This window comes from Dermacentor albipictus, chromosome 3, assembly GCF_038994185.2.
Source record: "Dermacentor albipictus isolate Rhodes 1998 colony chromosome 3, USDA_Dalb.pri_finalv2, whole genome shotgun sequence".
Classification (NCBI taxonomy): Eukaryota; Metazoa; Arthropoda; class Arachnida; order Ixodida; family Ixodidae; genus Dermacentor; species Dermacentor albipictus.
In genome coordinates, this window is record NC_091823.1 from 119,014,841 (window position 1) to 119,036,345 (window position 21,505).

General features: G+C 45.5%; 2 protein-coding genes across 8 annotated transcripts in view; one reads left to right on the forward strand and one right to left on the reverse strand.

Annotated features, from left to right (window-relative positions):
* The window catches only part of LOC139057558 (uncharacterized), a 302,935-nt gene that overhangs the window by 177,202 nt on the left and 104,228 nt on the right, over positions 1-21,505 (reverse strand). The window lies entirely within an intron of this gene.
* LOC139057091 (uncharacterized) lies at positions 6,654-20,433 on the forward strand. The gene is made up of 3 exons (XM_070534873.1): positions 6,654-6,817; positions 7,338-7,828; positions 20,378-20,433. Exons 1-3 carry the CDS (start codon positions 6,654-6,656, stop codon positions 20,431-20,433), a joined length of 711 nt encoding a protein of 236 aa, XP_070390974.1.

Here is a 21,505-nt window from a genome sequence, read left to right on the forward strand (position 1 = left end):
CCCCAAGATGCATATGTGAGCGTGAAGAATATGCCATATGCCACATACACTGGCAAATGCTGTAACAGCTAGCTGACTTATTTGTTCCATGATAAAGGCTGTTATCTATGCAGTGATGCAGTGGAGATGCAGTGATGCAGTGGAGGCTGCATCTTGATGAGGGCAAAAAGCAAAAACACCCATGTACCAAGCATTGGGTGCATGTTGAAGAACCCCAGGTATTCAAAATGAACACAGAGTCTCCCACTATGGCGTACCTCATAATCCGATCGTGGTTTTGGCATGTAAAAACACTACAACCTAATTTTCTTTTATACTTGAGGAAGGTGGCATGGCATTGCATGGCAAATAAAACGCAGAGAACATATGGTGGGGCAGCATGGGCACTACACTTGCTACTGATTTATTGCAGTCTTGCTTGCATGTTTTTTCTAGTCTTGTAGGAGCTGTGATAAATTGGTTGTGGGTGGCGCCTATGCTCTCCAGTGTGTTCTTTGTTCTATTTGCACTACATTAGTGTCCCTATATGCTAGATGGCTAGTTACCTAGCTGTGTAATGCTTTGCCTAACATTGATTCCCACAATGTGTGGGATCTGCATAATTGTCTGCCTCGGAGGTCTATAAAGATTAGGACACAAAGGACCGAAAGTTTATATACTTGAGCATCCTTGGTTTTATTAAAGGCAAGCTTTACGAATTTATTTATCCTTTAGGCCCTGAAGTGATGTGAAATTTTCATTTCCTTATTTCTTGAATAATTTTTAGCTTCAGTTCGTTTAATGTTTATTAAAAAAATGCACACTTGGTAGGGTAAATACTCTGCTGACTGTGACTGCTTCCATTTTCTTACCACCCTTTGTATTACTACAACAGGGTACTAGTTATTTGTTCTATGCAATATATTATTTAGTCCTAGGAATTCTATTATACCAATTTCTTTGTTCTAGCTTACACTGTTCGTAATTTGTGCGTTGGAAACCTCATTTTGTTGTGCAGGCGATCTTCACTGTGAAGAGGTCGCAGATTTTGAGTACGGCAACTCGGAGTTCGTAATAGGCTCCAGAAGAGATGACGGAAAGGTAATCACACCAAATTTATTGGCTGCAGATATTGCCTGAATGTTGTCACAAAGTGATAAATTGACAAAGTGATAAATTATTTTGTGACAGCTCACAGGTATGCATTTGAAAGTCCTACCTGTATCTGCCTCGGTAAGACAGTTGTTGGGCGATTTTCAACTACTGCACTGCCTAGCTCAGTGGTTGCAAGCCATGCAGTAAACTGTGTGCTGGTCAGCCAGACCAGCACATGCACTAGCAGTTTGCAACCGCTACGTCCAATTTTCATAATTTTCAATTTTTGTGAGATAACTTAACGAAACTCTATGGCCAAGAAGCCGCACTCCATTCTGTGTGCACAAGTGATTTTTTGTGCATTCAAGGAAATCTGGCATGACACTGTAGTTATTTTTTTTTTTTATTTGGGGTTTTACGTGCCAAAACCACTTTCTGATTATGAGGCACGCCGTAGTGGAGGACTCCGGAAATTTTGACCACCTGGGGTTCTTTAACGTGCACCTAAATCTAAGTACACGGGTGTTTTCGCATTTCGCCCCCATCGAAATGCGGCCGCCGTGGCCGGGATTCGATCCCGCGACCTCGTGCTCAGCAGCCCAACACCATAGCCACTGAGCAACCACGGCGGGTGACACTGTAGTTATGGAGTTGACAGCTAGCCCTCTGATAAAGCAAAAATAAATAAAAAAGTTATATGGACCTGTTAGTGCTTCTAATTTGTGAGTGATTATTTCTTTGTGTAATGCAGGTTTATGCAGGTAGCGGCTTCTGGGTGGACCAGAAAGCCTGGGACTGCTTGTTTATTGCCTCGACGGATTCCATGTTCTGCAGAAGCACTGCTACCGTGTTGTGGACGGCAGAGCAATTAAAGACGAGGAGTGTCACGGGGACACTTTCAAACAAAGCCCGTTCGCTTGGCTACACCGAGGCAAAGCCACCGCTCACGCCAGAAAAAATCTCGTCTCTAAAGGGTATACATTTTTTCCTGGGGCCTTTAGAAAGTTTACACGTTGATGTTGGGCATGTTTTATATTTTTATTATAATGTGGTTTATTTTACATAAAATTGGCACATCAATTTTGATTAATCGCCTTGTGTTATGTTCTACCATTGAATGATGGAAACAAAAAGTATTTTAGCTCTGTTATTTATGCATGTGATGGCGAATTCAGTATTTTTGCAGCAAAAAGAAAGTTGAAGGCTTGTTTAATTGAGTTATTGTTACCATGGTCTTTCCGCAGATACTACTTGTCTGGCAACTGTTTGCCATATTTTGCAGCGGAGGGTATGCAGGACATTGAAAAGGACTGTGTTCTGCTACTACACGAGATGGAGATTGCCAGGTGCCATGAGCTTGATGGCGATGAAGATGTTCTTGGGGGAACAATTTCACCTGCAAAGCCAGATGAACCTGCCCACCGTGCCTTAGTGTTCATGATAGGGGGTCTTAACCGATGGTGGAAACAAGTGATTGGATTGAAGTGATTGCCGGTTCTAAGACTATCACTTTACTGAAAGGGGCATAGACGGCCTTATTCTCAAAGACTACATATTGAATATCGTGCAACATTGCCCCGAGGATCTGCGTCGTCACTTCAGATATGGGTTCTTCCAACAGGACAATGTGGCGTGAGTTTTGCTTCTCTAGTGACAGGAACTCCAACACCATATGCTCGATACCACACCCTTACCTAGAAGACAAATAACTAGTTTTCAGTGCAGATGCTGCACACGTACTTAAGAGCATCAGGGGCCAACTTGTGAGTTCTGTCGGTTTCACCATTAGTGATGCAATTAAGTGTCAACATGACCTACTCTCAAGGGAAGTAAAACTTGAGCACGTGCGCGCAGTGGTAGACTGACAAAAAACGGGAGATAAAAGTCGCACCAAAACTCTCGGAGATGCACGTGTCGAACGGGCATTTTACGAAGATGAAGGTGGGAGTGGCCGTTCAGTATTTTCGAGAAGCTCCTGCCGGGATTCGGTACTTGATAAAGCAGAAGATCTTGGACGCGGGGGCGGAAATTACAACGTGGTTTTTAGAGCTTGTCTTTAAGTGGCACACTCTTCTGTCATCACAACACCCATCAACTGCCTTGAGTATTGAACACATGGACAAATATCATGCAGCCATAGACGTGCTGCGCTTGGCGTCTAAGACCATTCGGGGAACAAACATGGGGAGCACGTCCCAATGGAAGCCCTCACAGGTGGGTTTCTTGATAGCCGCAGCCGTGACCATTCGCCTGCAGGATGTCCTAAGTGAAGGCTACAAGCTCTTCCTCACGAGCCGATTGTTCCAGGACTGCTTGGAAAATCTGTTTTCGGTTATACGTCTCAGGAAGCCTGTTCCAAGCGCCTACGATATGAAGTGTGCGTCGAAGCTTGTTTGTGTCAGCCTATTCTTCCACACACCGTCAACGACTAGCTACGATGTCGATGACGCACAGTACCTGATCGACCTGCTGTCGGCAGGTATGCAGGAAGAAGCAGCAGCCAAAACTGCAGCCATCGACGACTCGGAGATCCCATTTGTCGAAGAGCTAACATCAGCTGAGTGCGAGATTTCGTTCCATATCAGTGGGTTTCTTATAAAAGGGATCCTCAAATCTATTGGCCACTGCGAGCAGTGCAAGCCCGCATTGTTAGGCTCAACCAGCAGTGACCATGCATACTTGACGTCCCTCAAGGAATACGTCTCTGAAGGCGGCAACCTTCATTACCTAAGCGATGCTAGTTCCGAAATCTTGCGAGGAACATTTTAATGGTATCAACACCTGGACAGAAAGCGTTTTCGCCATGAAATCTTCTTTGAAGGCTGTAACCCCATACTTGACAGAGATGTTGCGGTGGGGTGTAATGGGCGCCTGTCAGGAATACAAAGAAACAGTCAAAAAGCTCCTTGTGTCAAACTACGCAAGGCTGAGGTTGCGTGTGCACCTGCGTCGCAACGGGACTTGACGGGCATGCAAGCAAGACGTGTGCAGGAGTAAGCCTACAGTGAATACTGATATTAAATTTTAACGCATATTGCCAGAATTCAAAAACTTTCGTTTCATTTGTGCTACTCTTTTCACATAGTTTTCATTCATGTGTTTATTCTTACTTTGCTGTACTTGCCGATTTTTCACCTTGTGTCTGTACAAGTCTTCCGCTTTTTTTTTCAACTTATCGAGCTGAGCTGCAAGCTAACATTAAATTTTTTTCTGTTCAAGTTAATTCAAGGCTTCTTTCTGTAGTTTGTGGTCGTTGGTCTGAGATCTACGAAAGACCTGTGGCAACTGACACCTCCTGACAGCTGACATAATAAAAACCTGCATGGTGACCGAAACGTCGTGACCGAAATCACATGTCTACTAGTCACTTATTGACCTCTTTTTTTACCACCGGCATCTTCGTATGCAATAGGAATTTCCAGGGCTGCATACCAACATGCTCCCAAGCAACACAGTGTCAGGATTGGGGGCTCAATCCCATCGCTCATTGTCCTTTGCCAAGATTGGAGTACGGCATGAATTCGAAGGTAGCTGGCCCATGCCGTCGTCCAACTTATTTACGCTGAGATCGTTGATGAAGTGAAGAACTGTTTCTCATCGAGAAAGAGGAAAAAGGGTTTATTTACAGAAATTAAATCAGTCTAACATGACTGCTTGAGAAAAAGAGTATCAGTCCAACATGACTGCATGAGAGAAGTGAATCAGTCTAACATGACTGCTCAAGAGAAGTGTCCCCAGTATTCGCACAACAACAGTTTTTATACACTCGGTCCGCCGGCCATACGAGGCGGCGACTGTTCGTTTACTCATCACCAACTCGCCGCTGCTCCACAGATCAGTTTACGTACACAAAAGCAACCGCATTCTGATGCCTGACGCCGGCGTTGGAGGGGTGCCGTTCCGGGAAATATCGGCGCCCATCGAGGGTAGCTCGTTGTCTTGCGTCTGGACGAGCATGAGAAGCACCAAAATACGGCTTCCCCACGGCAACTTGTCCATGCGTGTCATATCAGGTCCACGTTGGGGAACTCCGAAACCATTGTTCACACACCGAACTCGTCCCGTCACAATGTCGATGCGGCTGGTGGAAGGCGGCGGTTTTCAGCACAAAGGCCGCTTCTTCGAACGCCTCCTAGCTGCAGTGACGGAGAGGGTGCGGAATGCGCGTCTTGGCCCCCTTGTCGTAATCGGGTGGCAATCTTGCTTTGCAGCTCGCCATTCTTAATAGCGCAAAGGCCGCTTCTTCGAACGCCTCCTGGCTGTAGCGACGGAGAGTGCGGAATGCGCGTCTTGCCCCCTTGTCGTAATAGGGTGGCAATTTTGCCTTGTAGCTCGCCATTCTTAACAACAGGTTCACCGCGTAACTGTTCCCGAAGAACAGCAATGCTGGCAGCGTAGCAATTTTTGCCTTCCTGTATGAACGCTTGCGTTAAACGCATTATTTCCCACTGTGAAAATAGGTCAGTGATTGCCGCGCAACCTAATTTCCGTATTTACAGTTCGTAAACAAAACACGCCAGGCCGCTGATCAACAGTTGCAACGCGTTTTACAAGGGTACTTCCAGACGAAAGCATTAAAACGACACTAAATAGAAAAGGAAGTTGAGCTCGGATAAAAGAGGGGCCTTAGGGAATGCGCACAGCTTTTTTTTTTCGGTGCAAAAATATGTCTTAATACTGAGGAAATTCGAAATCGAAGTAAAAATATCTCCTCCACAATTTCTCTCGCCCGTGATTCCGGATTGAAGGATCCTTCAGTTCTTCACTGTTTACTCGCTTATTAAAGCTCTCTTCGCAGTAAGAATGACACGACTGTAGTCGTAACAGGACTGGAATCCACCAGTATACAGCTCAACTCCTGGTTTCTCTTTAGTGTCCCTTCAAATAATGTGAGGAAGATTATTTAGCTGTTCCGTTAAATCGGATGCCATAAAATATATTGCTACTTTACTGCCATGACGCGTTAGTGCATTTTTGAAGGGTTATCATTGGAAAAAAAAAGCGCATTCCTTCCTTCAAAGTGCTCATCTGCACGCCCGCCTACAACGCGCCACTCGCAGCGGGCAAGAACATGGCGGACGCCGTAGTAGACGACGCACTTGTCTCCACCGCGTATTATGAATATCCAGAAGGTACAACGCATGGCAACCGCAGCACCACGCTATTGGCTTACGAGCCTGCGGGACGCCGTGATGTCACTCCTAGCAACGGCGCGAAGCGACAACTCTCGTTCCCGGTGCTCTCCTGTTGACTAGACCTGACTCAACGTTGCCTGACTAGACTACACCGTGTTCCAAACGTCGCAGGCTTGCTTCTTCGCCCTTTAACACGTGCTGACTAGTGTTCGGTCTGCTTTTCTCCAGAGAGTTGCGTTTTTGACGCCTGTCTCAGGATTGTCCTGCCAGGCTGGAGTGTTCGGACTGCTCTTTTACACGCGAAGTTTCGTTTTTGACGGTTGTGCCAACGTTGTTCTGCGACTAGTGTCCGGAGTGTTTTTCCTTTTTTTACGCCACGCTGGTTTTGCCAGCCGCGCTATGACCGCAGCGGACAGTGTTTGTCGGACGTCGACACACTTCGCGATGGAATGCGTGAAGGACGATATCAGTTCGTCCACTGATGTTGAAGTCCTTCGTTCCAAAATCGCGAATGAAGATGACGCTTGTCGCTGGGTGAAAGACTACGGCTTCAAGACGAACACGTCGTGGGTTGTACATTTCATCCAGCCAACAGCAAGGTGTCAAAGGTAATGCAAATTCTCCATTAAAACTCGAACAAAGTATTTTTTTTTTTGTAGAACACGAATGTTTCGGTAAATGTGGCGCGTTTTCGGATATGGAATATACTAAAGCTTCTAGTATGAATGAAGATCATAACAGGCTCCTTCAAGTACATGATGCTGCGCCACGTGAGCGATTGGGAGCGCAAGAACAGGAAAGCAAACTAGCGACGTAAGAATAACCGCCAGTGGATTTACATTAGGAGTGGCATCTCCCGTGATGTACGACAGCGCTCTTGTCACATAAGCAGGTCGACTGCGCTTGGCATCGACCCGGAGCTAAGATTACGAGCGCGATATTGGCGAATTTCGTGAAGTCAGTCGCACTTGAAAGTTATTGTGTAGAGGTACTCACGAGTGCCGTCTTGAAGGGCGTATAGCCCTTCTTTGAACCAAGCCATTGGGAGGCAGCATATGTGGGAGGTGATAAAGTTGCTTTTTTCATATTTCATGTCACTGAAATAGTGCTTACTTTTACTTTTTGCAGGATGGTGTTCCATAAAATATGGCGCTGCAAGGAATGCAAGCGCAGCAGGTCATTGGGGAAGCCTGCAGTGCAGTGTCCTGCCAAGATAGACATTAAGATAAAAAAGGTCAACAAGAACACACGAAGAAATGATGCCTTCCTGCATGGCGACAAGCCACTGCCAGCGATTATAAAACTGTTGCACCATAACGGCCACAGTCACAGCACAACAGCTGCGGAGGCCCTTCGTCATCTAACACCAACATCCCAAACTAAGCAAACCTTTCTGGAGTATTTCGACAACGGCATGTCCCCAGCTGAAGCCATCAGGCTTCATGAAAGCAAACTGGTGGTGCAGGAGAATGGGTACCTCCTCGTTGCCAACTCAGCAGTACACCTAGTGCCTTCAGCGATATATTACTGGCACAAGCTCTGGCGCGAAGAGAACTTCGGGAGAAACATTGACCCACTCCTGAAAATCACAGAGAAGATGCCACTGCATGCCAAACAAGGTGAGCATAAAATTAAAATACTGCACTACCGAGCTAGGGCTCCAGAAAGTCCTTTGCACTTAATGCTTTTGTGGGACTTCGATTACAACAGATTTTTTTAAAAATTTCCATAAGGTCGTGTCAGTGCCAGACAATGTGGTTTGAACACTGGGAACAGATTGGGAATGCCATGAAGACATTCGGCAGTGTGTGTTCTGAGTCAATGGACATTTTGCATCTAAGATTTTAAATAGTTCTATATAATTAGCGAAGGGAAAATGAGATGTACACCCAACCGTAGCAAATTTCTACAAAAGAAACCAGTACGTGTTCTTTGATTGATTGATTGATTGATTGATTGATTGATTGATTAGTAGAGTTTTTTTGGCGCAAGGGCCAGATGTGGCCAAAGAGCGCCAAGTCGATGATCAGTGCTTCTCAATGATATGTGACTGTTAAATGCGAGGAGTAATAAAACACGGCTGTATAGTGGCCTAAAATATTCACTAAAATGTGCAAAACATGCATGTGGTGCAATGAAGATGTAAAAGGACCTAAAATTTATTCGCTCTAAAGTGCGTAAAATAAGAATATCTACATATTAAAAATGACAGTGATTGATCGTTTCTCCGATGACAATAGATGTTCTACGAGATAGGGATGATCAGTAAAATATGTAGAATCTGTAGCACTAGTGCCTCAGCAAGGCCTTGAAAGCAAGGGCTGGGAGACACGTGCTCTAAATAATGGTTTCGTTGCAGCTACGACCTCCTGGTGGAGGCCGTGCTACAGGTAGCCTGGCCAAATCACTTGTAAAGTGTCCGTTTCAGTTAGGAAGTTTAATACTGATTGAAAAGTAAAAAGGGGTTCATTGCTGAGAAAGAATGCTGGGTGTAACGGTGTGTGTTGGAGATAAGCAGAGGGAAAGTGCTTTTTTCTTTCTGCCTCTATTTCTGTGCATTGTATAAGAACATGGATAACTGTAAGCCTCTTGCCACATTTGGTACATGTCGGAGGTTCGCTTCCCGTCAAAAGGTAGGAGTGAGTGGCGTAAGTATGTCCTATTCTTAACCTACAAAGAAGCACTTCCTTATGCCTTGCTGTTCTTTCAGATATCCAGTTCCCTAATTTTGGTTTGATAAGGTGTAACTTATTCTCTACTGCATTATCCCATTGGTCCTGCCAGTGCTTCCTCAGTTTGTGGCGTAAGAATGGCTTAAGTTCTGTAGCTGCTATGGGTTTATTCACATCCGTTTCATTAAAGACGACTGACGTTGCACTTTCGTCAGCACCTACATTACCTTTTATGCCCCTATGGCCAGGAACCCAACATATGACTATGTTTTGGTTGTATGTTAAGCCTAAGCATAGTTCTGTGTATAGATTATTAAAAATAGGGTTTTTATGTTTTCGAAAACTCATTAAAGCCCTTACTACGCTTAATGAATCTGTGAAGATGATCGCCTTATTCAGGTTTTTATGTCTGATGTGCTTTACAGCTGAAAGTATTGCGTACGCTTCAGCCGTAAAAATACTTGTGTTGGGATTTAGAGTACCGGAGGTGGAAAAAAATGGTCCAAGAGCTGCATATGCGACACCTGCAGATGACTTGGAAGCATCTGTATAAAACTCGGCACAGCAGTACTTCGCTTGCAGTTCGAAGAAGTGTGACCGTAAGTGTGCCTCTGGTGCATGTTTTGTTATTTCGACAAAAGAGATATCGCATTGCATGGTCTGCCATTCCCAAGGAGGTGGCAGGCGAGTGGGAGGCATAAGGATATTTTCTGGGATATGGATGTCTGTTTCTTCTGCCATTGCTTCCAAGCGCAAGCTCAAAGGAGTTCTAATACGTGGGCGGTTAGTGTAAAGTCTGGAAGTGGACAGGTCGCTAACTATGGAATGACATGGATGCTCGGTGTCTGATTTTACCTTAGTGTAGTATGATAAACTTAGGAATGTTCTGCGTAGATGTAAGGACAATTCGTTGGACTCAACGTAGAGACTTTCAACAGGGCTCGTTCTAAAGGCGCCTGTTGCCAGTCGTATAGCGAGGTTGTGGACTGGGTCGAGAATCTTTAGCGCAGTCTCTGTTGCGGAGTGGTACACCACGGCTCCATAGTCGAGGCGTGATTGTACGAGACTTTTATACAGGCTCAGCAGACACTTCCTGTCACTGCCCCAGGTTGTTCGAGAGAGCAACTTGAGGAGGTTCATGGTCTTGAGGCATTTTTCTTTAAGATATTTTAGGTGGGGAACGAAGTTAAGCTTTGTGTCCAGGATGACACCTAAGAATTTGTGTTCAGGGCTAACAGTTGGTCTTTCTCCATTAAGGTTAATGTCTGGTTGTGGTAATACACCTCTCCGATTTGAAAATAGGACACATGTGCTTTTTTGGGGGTTCAATTTAAAACCATTCTCGTCCGCCCACTTTGAGAGTCTATTCAAGCCGAGCTGAAGCTGCCTCTCGCAAATGCTAAGATTGCATGACCTGAACCCTATCTGTACATCGTCTACATAGACGGAGTAGAAGAGTGTGCGAGGTAATACGGTGTGGAGAGAGTTCATTTTAACAATAAATAGCGTACAGCTCAGTACTCCACCCTGCGGTACACCTGTCTTTTGTGTGAATGGTCGAGACTGCACGTTGCCAACTCTAACACGAAATGTCCTGTCAGAGAGATAGCTTTCAATTATTCTCAGCAGGTTGCCGCGAATACCCATTGCAGAAAGATCCCGAAGGATCCCGAAGCGCCACGCAGTATCATACGCCTTCTGCATGTCAAGAAACACTGATAATACAAGCTGTTTGTGGACAAAGGCATCCCTGATGTACATTTCCATGCGCACAAGCTGATCTGTCGTAGATCTGCCTTCTCTGAAACCACATTGATATGGGTCTAATTTCTTGTTTATTTCTAGATAGTTGACCAGGCGGCTGTTTACCATCTTCTCAAAAACTTTGCATAAGCAGCTCGTCAGTGCTATAGCCCAGTTGAAAATGACAACAGAGGTTGTGTTCAGTACTACAGAAATTTCTGTTGTACAACAGGATTTTTCTGTAGTAACTACAGATTCCTGATGGAGCGACAGACTTTTCTGATGTACAACAGACATTTGTTGTTGCTACTACAGAAGTACAGTCTGTCGTATGTCTGTTGTTACAACAGAAAGCTGAAGCTCTACAACAGACTTTTGTAGTACTACAGAAATTTCTGTTGTACAACAGGATTTTTCTGTAGTAACTACAGATTCCTGATGGAGCGACAGACTTTTCTGATGTACAACAGACATTTGTTGTTGCTACTACAGAAGTACAGTCTGTCGTATGTCTGTTGTTACAACAGAAAGCTGAAGCTCTACAACAGATTTTTGTAGTACTACAGAAAAAATTGTCATCACTACAGGCACCCTGTTGTCCCAACAGAAATGTTCCTGAAGTAACCCGAAAAACTTCTGTAGTGCTACAGAGAGCTGTTGAAATACTACAGAAACCTATTGTGGCAACAGGCCCCCAATTGTCACAACAGAAGTGTTCCTGAAGTAATGCGACCAACTTCTGTTGTACTACAGAAAAATGTTGTTGTACGACAGAAGCCTATCATTGCAACAGGCCCCCAGTTGTCATAACAGAAGTGTTCCTGAAGTAATGGACAAACTTCTGTTGTACTACAGAGAACTGTTCCACAACGGAAACCTATCGCCGCAACATGTACCCAATGATGACAACAGAAGTGCACTGAAATTGTGTGATGCGACAAGCTTCTGTAGTGCCCGGTTGAAAAAGACAAAAGGAATTCCTGTCGCAACTACAGAAATTCTGTTGTACGACAGAAGTTGTTGACATTTCTTAATTGGGAGACATTTCTGACATTACGACAGAAATTCTTATTTCGCAACAGAAGCATTCTGTCGCGACAACAAGAGTTCTGAAGTCGGAACAACAGCTTTATATCCTGACAGCGACTCCGACGTTACGACACCAATTCTGACGTCGCAGCAGAAACATTCGGTCGCGACGGCCAAGAGTTCCGAAGTCGCAACAGAAGCGCTTTCCGTCGCGGTCCTTTAAAATTGTATGTTTTCGCATCGGTGGTGTACACTGTACTTTTCTCTTGCGCGGTATTCAATCGCGCTTCTCTGAAGCCGGCAATGCTGATGGCACTGACACCGGTAATAAAGTCGACGTGGCGAATAGTTATAATTGTGCCGTGACGACGCGGCACGAGCAACGCCCTACCGGCCTCCTCAAAATCGGCCGCTGATCAAAATCATACCATCTGCGGGAATGGCTGCGTATCCATTTTTTTTTTTGGTAAGATGTGGCACACAGGCCTGTGGACTTACATGTGCTGTTACACTGACACATTAGTTAATTTCCCAGGAATATTTCACAAGCTTATGCGAAGCGGAAAAGAAGATTTCGGTTGTTCCACAAAGTTGCGTGAAAAGCTGTCTCGCTCGGGTCTCATTAATCTGGTACAGCGCTGCCGTGAGAAGCCAGTATGCTGTCAGAAAGAACTCTCATCCACGAATGTTTATGTAGCTATTTTGCATTGAACACACGAATTATATGCGCGCTCAAAAGTGTAAAGAATGAGAGACGACTGTCGAAACTAGCAGTAATAACCCTAAAAGTCAACGCGTTGTCTATTTCTGAATTTCTTATTTAATATGGATATCGTACATCGAAATCGATGTTCTAGCACTGCACGATGTACCTGTCGATGGTACGAACACTCTTGCTCTTCTAGAGATGCGGCACTTGACGCGGTGGAGTGATAGCGGATCTTGGCTCTCAAAATGCAAATGTAAACAGCAGCGCATCAGCACGTCGTACTGTTCACATGGCCAAAACGTACGCTCGAAAAGCATGTCAGTGGTGGTGCAGTGGTAAGATGCCGGACTCGGAATCGTGAGGTCGCATGTTCGAATCCTAGGCAAAGACGTTTTTTTAAATTTTTTTTTACTTTTATGTTTTTCTTTTTTGTACTAACAAATTTACATAACCTTACGGACGTCTCTGTCAATTTTTAATAAAATATTGATCAAGAACTACAGAACTTTCTACTACAGGACGTCACACTACAGACAACAGAACTACAGGCAACAGAACTACAGGCAACAGAACTACAGGCAACAGAACTACAGGCAACAGAACTACAGGCAACAGAACTACAGGCAACAGAACTACAGGCAACAGAACTACAGACAACAGAACTACAGACAACAGAACTACAGAAACAACGTCCCAAAATACGACAGACTGTTAAAATTTCCTGTTGTGTTTTTCAACTGGGAGGCCTATAATTATTTGCCAAGGAAGGGTCCTTACCCTGTTTCAAAATAGGAATTATGATGGCCTCTTTCCAAGCGGAGGGAATGCGGCCGGACGACCATATAGAGTTGTAGAGACAAAGAAGGGTTTTTTGTGTTTCAGGCGGCAGGTGTTTAAGCATTTCGTATAGGATGCGGTCAGATCCGGGGGCAGATTGGTTGCAGCTGTTTAGGGCTGCCTGAAGCTCTGCCATGCAAAAGGGTCTATTGTATGCCTCGTATTTTGTGTTTTTCCGTTCTAATGGTTGTCCTTCTATTTGCCTCTTGTACCTTTGGAATGTTTCAGAGTAGTGCGACGAGCTGGATATTTGTTCGAAATGTGCGCCAAGAAAGTTCGCTTGATCTTCCATGCTGTCGCCTTGAGTATTCACTAAAGGAAGAGAGTAAGACTGTCGACCCTTTATTCTATTAACTCTGTTCCAAACTTTTGTTTCGTCCGTGTAAGAGTTAATGCCTGATATATACTTTCTCCAACTCTCTCTTCTAGCTTGTCGCCGCGTTCTTCGACCCTGGGATTTGACCTGCTTGAAATTGACTAGATTTTCTGCCGTCGGAGAATCCCGAAGTAAGCGCCATGCCTTGTTCTGCTTCTTACGCGCTATTCGACACTCATCATTCCACCACGGAAGACGGCGTTTTGTGGACAATCCACTTGTTACAGCGATACATTTGGTGGAGGTGTCAAGGAGAAATCCCGTAAAATATTCAATCGCAGCATCTATGCTTAAAGCACTCATGTCGTCCCAGGATAAAGAAGCAAGTTTTTTGAACTTTTCCCAGTCAGCTGAGTCAGTTTTCCAGCGAGGTAATTGTGGGGGACATTCATTAGACATTGGTGTGCATAGGGCTACAGGGAAATGGTCACTCCCGTAAGGGTTTTTAATAACTTTCCATTTAAAGTATTGTAGAAGAGTAGGAGATGCAATGCTAAGGTCTATTGAGGAGTATGTTTTGTTTGCCACATTATAATACGTGGGCTCCTTCTCATTCAAAAGACATGCACCTGAAGAAAAAAGGAACTGTTCAATCAAGCGACCTCTCGCGTCGCAGCGCGAGTCGCCCCATAGGTTGCTGTGTGCATTTAAGTCTCCAAGCACAAGATATGGTTCGGGTAACTGGTCTATTAATGTGTGGAATTCTTGTTTGTGAAGCTGAAAATGCGGCGGTATGTATAAAGAGCAAATGGTTATCAGTTTATTTAAAAGTACAGCACGAACGGCCACTGCCTCAAGGGGTGTTTGTAGCCGTAAGTGTTGACAGGCTACAGATTTGTCAGCTATGATAGCTACACCACCGGATGATGCGAGGGCATCATCGCGATCCTTCCGAAAAGTAACATACTGACGTAGGAAGTGTTTATGATTAGATTTCAAATGAGTCTCTTGGACACACAGCACTTTTGGAGTTAGTTCTTTAAGGAGTTCCTGGATATCATCGAGGTTGCAAAGCAGGCCTCTGATATTCCATTGAATAATTAGTGTATCCATATTAAAATAAATGTTGTGCTAAGTGTAAAAGAGAACTTGATTTAGCTTACAGCGCCCTTTTGAGGCCCTGTAATTGGAGTTTTGTCTTTCCTGGAGCGGTCGACAAAGTCGCGCCGCTCCTTAGGCATCAACTGCGCCTTCTGACTCGGTGTTGTGTCCATGGCCTCTTGAGAGGCACTGGACAGCCGCTCTTGCGAGGGGTGTGTTTTACGTGAAAGCCTTGTCTCGGAAGACAAGGCCTTGGAGCCCACCATCCTGGTGGTTGGTGGGTTTTTCTTGGCCTCGGAGCTGGGCTGACTGGCGCCAGCACTAGCAGAGGCCTCCACTGTGGTCAAATTCGGGAGAGGTAGGGCAGCCTTCGCTGCTCCCACCGTGGGGGCGGGTGGCGTTGCCGCACGCTCGCTATGCGTGGTGCTGGCGTCCGCCAAGTGCCGTTGTGGTGCTGCCCCCCGACGTACCACTTCGGCGAAAGATGCGGTCTGTGTAAATGTTGATGAGATGCGTTGTCTTGCTTCTCTGAAAGTTATGTTTTCTTTTACCTTTATCGCAATTATTTCTTTTTCTTTTTTCCAGACTTCGCATGTTCGAGAGTATGCAGGGTGGCCACCATTACAATTGCTACAACGGGGCTCAGCCTTACAGTCATCTGCAAAATGATCGTTGATGCCGCATTTCGCACATGTTAGCCGCCCTCGGCAGCTCTGGGAAGCGTGGCCAAACCTCTGGCATTTAAAACAACGTCGCGGGTTGGGGATGTACGGTCGTACTCTGATTTTGATATATCCAGTTTCTAATGTCTCTGGTAATGTGCTAGAGCCAAAGGTAACTATCAGGTGCTTAGTTGGCAGCTCTTTGTTGTCCCGTCTGATCTTTATTCTTTGTACGTTTATGACGTTTTCGTCCTTCCATCCTTCCAGGAGTTCTTCTTCGGTCAAGTCCATTAAGTCAATGTCAGAAATTACGCCTTTGGACGAATTCATGGTTCGGTGTGCTGTTACGCTGACGGGGATGTCTCCAAGTTCTACAAGGTTCGTTAGCTTGTCATGTTGTGTTTTGTCTTTCAATTCGAGTAATAAGTCGCCACTGGCCAGCTTGGTGATTTTATAACCGCCTCCAATGGTCTCTGTGAGATACTTCGTCACAACGAATGGTGAAATCGTTCTTGCCTTCTTGTCAGGTTTTTCACTGTGAACAACGTGAAATTTCGGGAATGTCTGAGTGGCTTTGAGAGAAAATTGAAATGTAGCATCGGTGCGCCCCCTTTTAGAGGGACGATCGGTTGAAAAAGGGTTGGAAGTTCCCATGAGATATGTTGAGTATTCAGCGACGACGCCAGTCACCCACCACCGAGCCCAACAAGGGGACAAGGCAAGGTATGTGGTGAAACAAGCCCTGCCATGCCAACTGTACGTCGTCGCTATAACCACATATGTTATAACCAAGGTAGGTCATAGCACACCAGGTTAACCCTCGCCGCCAGGAATGTTGGAAGTTATCAGAAGAAAAAGAAGACAGGAAAGACTAAAAGGGAAGGGAAAGACGAAGGTGTGCGAAGAGAGAGACAGGAAAAGGCGACTGCCGATTTCCCCCAGGTGGGTCAGCCTGGAGGTGCCGTCTATGTGAAGCCGAGGCCGAAGAGGTGTGTTGCCTCCGCCGGGGGGCCTTAAAGGTCCAAACACCCAGCATCGGCTCAACCCCCAGGATCCCATTTTCCCCAGACACGGCTAAGCCGCGCACGGCTACACGCGGGAGGGGCCAACCCTCGTGTGCTCGGGTCCGTGGTGACGCAACGCACCAAACGCCTGCTGAGGCAGACGCCCCTGCGGGGAGTACGTGTTCTTTGAAAGAAAAGCTTTGCAGATGAAAAAGAATGACCTGGTCCGAGACCCGAACCATAGGCCACTGTCCCTCTGGGACAACTCAACTGCTCTACCATGTAAGCTAACCAGGTGGCTAGTAGATGGCAGGGTGATGTCAAATTGGTGAACAACTCAAAAGAATGTTATTGTTTGATGAGACAAATCTGTAGAAACCTGCAACATGGAGAAGTGATTAATGAAGGGAAGATGGGACATTTTTAATATTGTTACAAGGAGGAAGCAACCAAATATTTATACTATCTATAAACTCTAGGCAACATGCAGCACTAGCAAAGATGGTAAGCGGGAAGTGCGAACCAGTAAAACAGCTTTGTTGTCTTTTGCAAAGGGCCGTCATGTCCCCACTGAAGCCTGAGGGTACTGTAACAATATGCCATGGAAAGATATGTCAAAACTGCATACAACTGCAACATCACTGTGTGATACTTGACGAAGGGAAAGTCGGGACCGGAAAAAGTGAACATGCTTATTCTTCTTGCATCAATTCTAATCCATGTACTAACCTGGGTGTCAGATTCAAAAATTTTGTCAATAGCGGTTATATTAAAAAAATACCAGTTCCATGTGTGAGTGAAAATTGTGTCACCGCTTTAACCAGCGTGTTTGTATGTTAAATATATGCTAGCTATGGCAGTATATGTTTGCCTGTTTATGGGGTTTCGGAGTGACATATGGCTTTAGAAAAAGGAAAAACTGGGCTAGTTTGCACTCAACTTGATGTGTTGTCTCTCTTCCTCTGTTGTATTAACTTCAAACACATGTGCAGTGAAAATTACCAAATTGTTGTAAATGCTTGGGAACAATGGCATGCACTGTATTTAAAGCACAATGAAACTTGGTAACTGCACTGTGTCACGGCACACAAGTAGTACATCCTATAGCTTGTTTTCAATGTGCAAACTAACTTTCAGTGCCCGCATGGCTTGCTTATGATAGCCTTTGTGGGAGCCCTACCTCAAGTTACTTGGTCACAGACAGAACTCCCGCTGACTGGTTGTTTTGTTACTTGTCAATACTGTACATCTAGCATTTGGTGCTGTATGTGGGCTAGTACATAGCACAGCGTGACACATTTGAACCAAAAACAGCCGAATGGGCAGAGTTCAATAGAGTGGCACCCAGCAGTGCTGCAGACAGGTGTTTTTACTGTGTTTGTTCTGTGGATTTGGTGCTACCTAACACTGTATGTATATTGCAAAATAATGCCATGATATCTGCCATAAGACAGATGTGGTTAGTGTGACACTGTGTCCTTAGGGTAATGCACCCCTTATCAAATAACTAAGTATGAAGGCCACTGAAATGTAAGCAAATGTTTCTACTGAATAATTTATTATGTGATTGAGAATGCTGTAAAGGATGTTGCCAAACGGCATGGACGCTGAGAGGTCATTTCCCTTCCTAGAAATGTGGGAGGTCGCCGTTTTCGGGCTTAGCGGAGAGTAAAGGCAGCCGGGCGCTTCGATAATGAGTCGGGAGACGCTCTTTGACGGCAGATGGCCCGCGCCAACCCGTCGGGACATTTTAACCTGTCACGCGTACGGGCAAAGCGTCGTTAGGGCGTCAATGGTCATGCCGGGGAGGTGGGGGGGGGGGGGGGATACAAAGCGGCAGCTTAAAACCCGAGGGATCCGTGACCCGACGCGCGGTCTCTTGAAAGGTAGGCTGGCGCCACCGAGACAAATCCATCGGTGCACTAAGCTTTACGGGCCCGCCGGACGAGACGAACCATGCACAAGACGGCATTGTGAATCGGTGGGCGCACGTCGGCAGGGGTGTCCTTTGCGGCACGCAGTGCGCGATGGGATTAGTTAAGGCGCGAGGACGGGGCGACGCAGATGGTCGTTCCCCGTAAATGTTTTTCAAAGTGTCGGGAGACTTTTCCATATATGTCGCGGAGGCGAAACGGTTGGGATGTTATTTGTTTATTTGTTGTTTGGTGGTTACTTTCTCTCCCTCTATCTCTCTGAATGTTCCGAGGAACGCGGGGAGAGGGTGAGAGAGAGAGTGCCCAATGAGTGACAGCCCAGTTGACCCAATCAGGTCACTGGGGTGTCGTGATTTGCCGTGAGGGGATTCGGGAGGGGCAACTGAAGGTTTAAAACCTGGCTCCCGACCTTTCACGGGGGTTCCGGGCGCAAGAAAGGTGCTCTGCACTTTCGGCTCTGCCGAGTTAAGACGCCGGTCCCAGTGTAACCCAAGGGTCTTAACGTACGAAGGGTGCTATGCACTTCGGCTATGTCGAGTTGGTACGCCAGACCCACTGTAAATAGCTGTTAATGTAAATTTCGTATACATAAAGTCTATTCTCCAAGTGCAACGTCTATGGCGTCCCATCTCTGATGGAAGAGGAGAAACGACGACAGCTGAAGAAAAGTTTCTCTACCAAGTAAGCTGGTTACGCCAGCTTGGAGGCACTCTGTGCCACGAAAGCAAGAAGAAGGTAAAGAAAATTTACTAATGCCTTTAAGAAAACTTGCTCCGTAATTTTCCCCACAATCAGCACCCTTCTTAAAACACGTTCAAAGTGCCTAAATGTCAGCGAAAGAAGAATCTGCATTGGCTACAAAAATGGTCATGAACCGCTTGATATACCTTCTTCAGAGGCACTAGGGAGACTCGCAGTCAGGTCTGGTGCCCTTGGAGAAACTGGCACACTCTATTTGGAAATCATTAATATTTCCAACTGTTGCACAGGTAATATGAGGACGAAGACTGTCACATTGAAAAATGACACTTGCGGTCAGCAGCTGTGTACCTTTGTTTTTATGCCATGTTAAAATAGTTGTTAAACTCTCCGCTTAAGCTATTCTATAAGCTGCCATGGTACCTGTCTTGCTCACACTTTCCAAAGCTGGAGCATGTCATAAAGTGTGATTGGGTGATCCAGGACTTCAATCCACAGTTACCTGGCGATCTGTCTTTGGTATCGTTTGGACAGCTGCAATAGCTACTGGCATTAAACACTTGAGGTCATTGACCTAGGTGAGGAGTTTTTCACAGATGTCCCACCATTTCTAACTTCTCTGCTGCATTTCACCTTGCTGATGTAACAAGAATGCATTACACATGCGTAACTTACATTCTCCAATGATTTTTAATATGATTTACTTCACTTGTCGAAAATTATAGCAGAAGGTTGTTTTGCTAAGTGTCTCAAAGTACCATTTCGAGCCACCGCAGTGCTAGTTAGTGACATATTTTTGCCGCGTATTGTTGCTTTAACTCCAGTTCTACTTCTGAGCATATGCAGTTCAGTCTTTGTATAGGTGCTAGTAGTGTTTTCACATGTGCAAAATATTTTTTTGTAGATTTATTCGCCTTTTCTGCACGTTATAATGATGTAACATTGCCTTATAACTGTGCGAGAGTGCTATGGTGTTTCGAGAGTGCTGTATAGACTTCGCTAGATTTTTTTATTCTGAATGTGTGCGCGCTTATGATTTCATAGCTTCACGCTAATTAAGAGTGGGGACACTCTTATTTTGTAGGGTGGAGGTGTCGCGTAGCTGTCTTTACGTTTTTTTTTCCTTGCCTGTGCCGTGTGGCAGTGTTCCTTCCTTTCTTGCCGCTTCTCTCTCAAAATGTCTTTTCGCGCACGAGTGGGGAGGCCGGTTGGGGGGGACTCTCACGCGCGGCACCACCCGTTCCGCCTGAGGGTCCGGCCGGCCGACCGCGTTGTCACCCGCCTTTGTACTAGCGACAGAAGCGGCGTCTCCTAATTTCCCAAACTATTTGGGGACGCTTCTCTACTCTTTTGTGCGCTTTCACTTTGTAGACGCCGCTTGTTTTTCCTTCTAGTTCGTGTAAAGCCCTGTCTCTGTAGTTTTCTGTGCATCTTCACTTTTCTTTGGGTCATAATTCTTCAGGTAAGCGGCTGTCATCAAGTTCAAACTCGACGAAGTCCGCCCACGATTGGCTGTGAGGATTTGAATCTGTGCGGCCTGACTGGCCCTGGTCAACGAAGAGTTGGTATTGGTGTTCTGTTTTGCTCTCTGGCGGGATGTTGTGACGTTTCCAGAGGGTCCCAGGGGAGTTCGCGCCGGGGACACCAAGGGACGAGGTCGCAGAGAGTGCTGCTGAGATGTCGCAGTTATGAATTGTACAAAAGCGTAAATGCTCACATTCGGTTAACTAAAGTTCAAATAAATCAAATCAGGAAATGTCTACGGCTCTCCAGTGTGCTCGCTTCATCTCACCGGCGCGGAACAAGTGGCGGACAACATTCAACGCTACAGTATTGTTTCAGCCGTTCACTGGTAAGTTGCGTTTTCACAATACGCTGTAAAAAGTGATGCAATCAGGAATAGATCTGCTTCACGCCAAACTTTTATTTTTCTACGCCACTGGACACAAATACTTGGTGTCTTTGCTTCAACAGGAAATGTAAAAGCACATACAATAGCGAAGATAATTTTGGAGAGTATTGTGCTCTCCGAACAAGCTGGCTTGTACGTCGACTCAGTTACCTGTGATGGTGCGAGTTGGAATCGAAGCATGTGGCGACGTTTTCGAATCCAAGGTAAGGTTATGACAATTCAATCATAATTCACTGCTGTAAAAAGCATATCGGTGAATAACTTTCCATTGTTTTGTGCCTGTTGAATGTCACATAGTTTTAACATTACGTTGGAGCTACTTCACGATAGCATGTAGAACATAGTCGTTGATAGCGTTTAGATTTGAACTAATTGACATTCTGTATTCCTTCCATAGGATCAGCTGGCCATGTCAAGTGCAGCGCTAAGCATCCAGTGGACACGAGCAGGAAACTGTTTTTTTTTTTGTCGGATTTTCCACATTTAACTGTGAATGTCCAGAATGCATTCGTTTCCAAAGGATACCTCACGCCCTTGCGACCCTCACACCCATGTGACTCCTAAGGCAATGCCGAAAATAACAGATGCGCACATAAGACCCAAAAATTTTGAAAAGATGAAGGTTGACCTCGCATTTCAACGTTTTGGAGATTAGGTAATTAAGGGCTTTTTCTACAC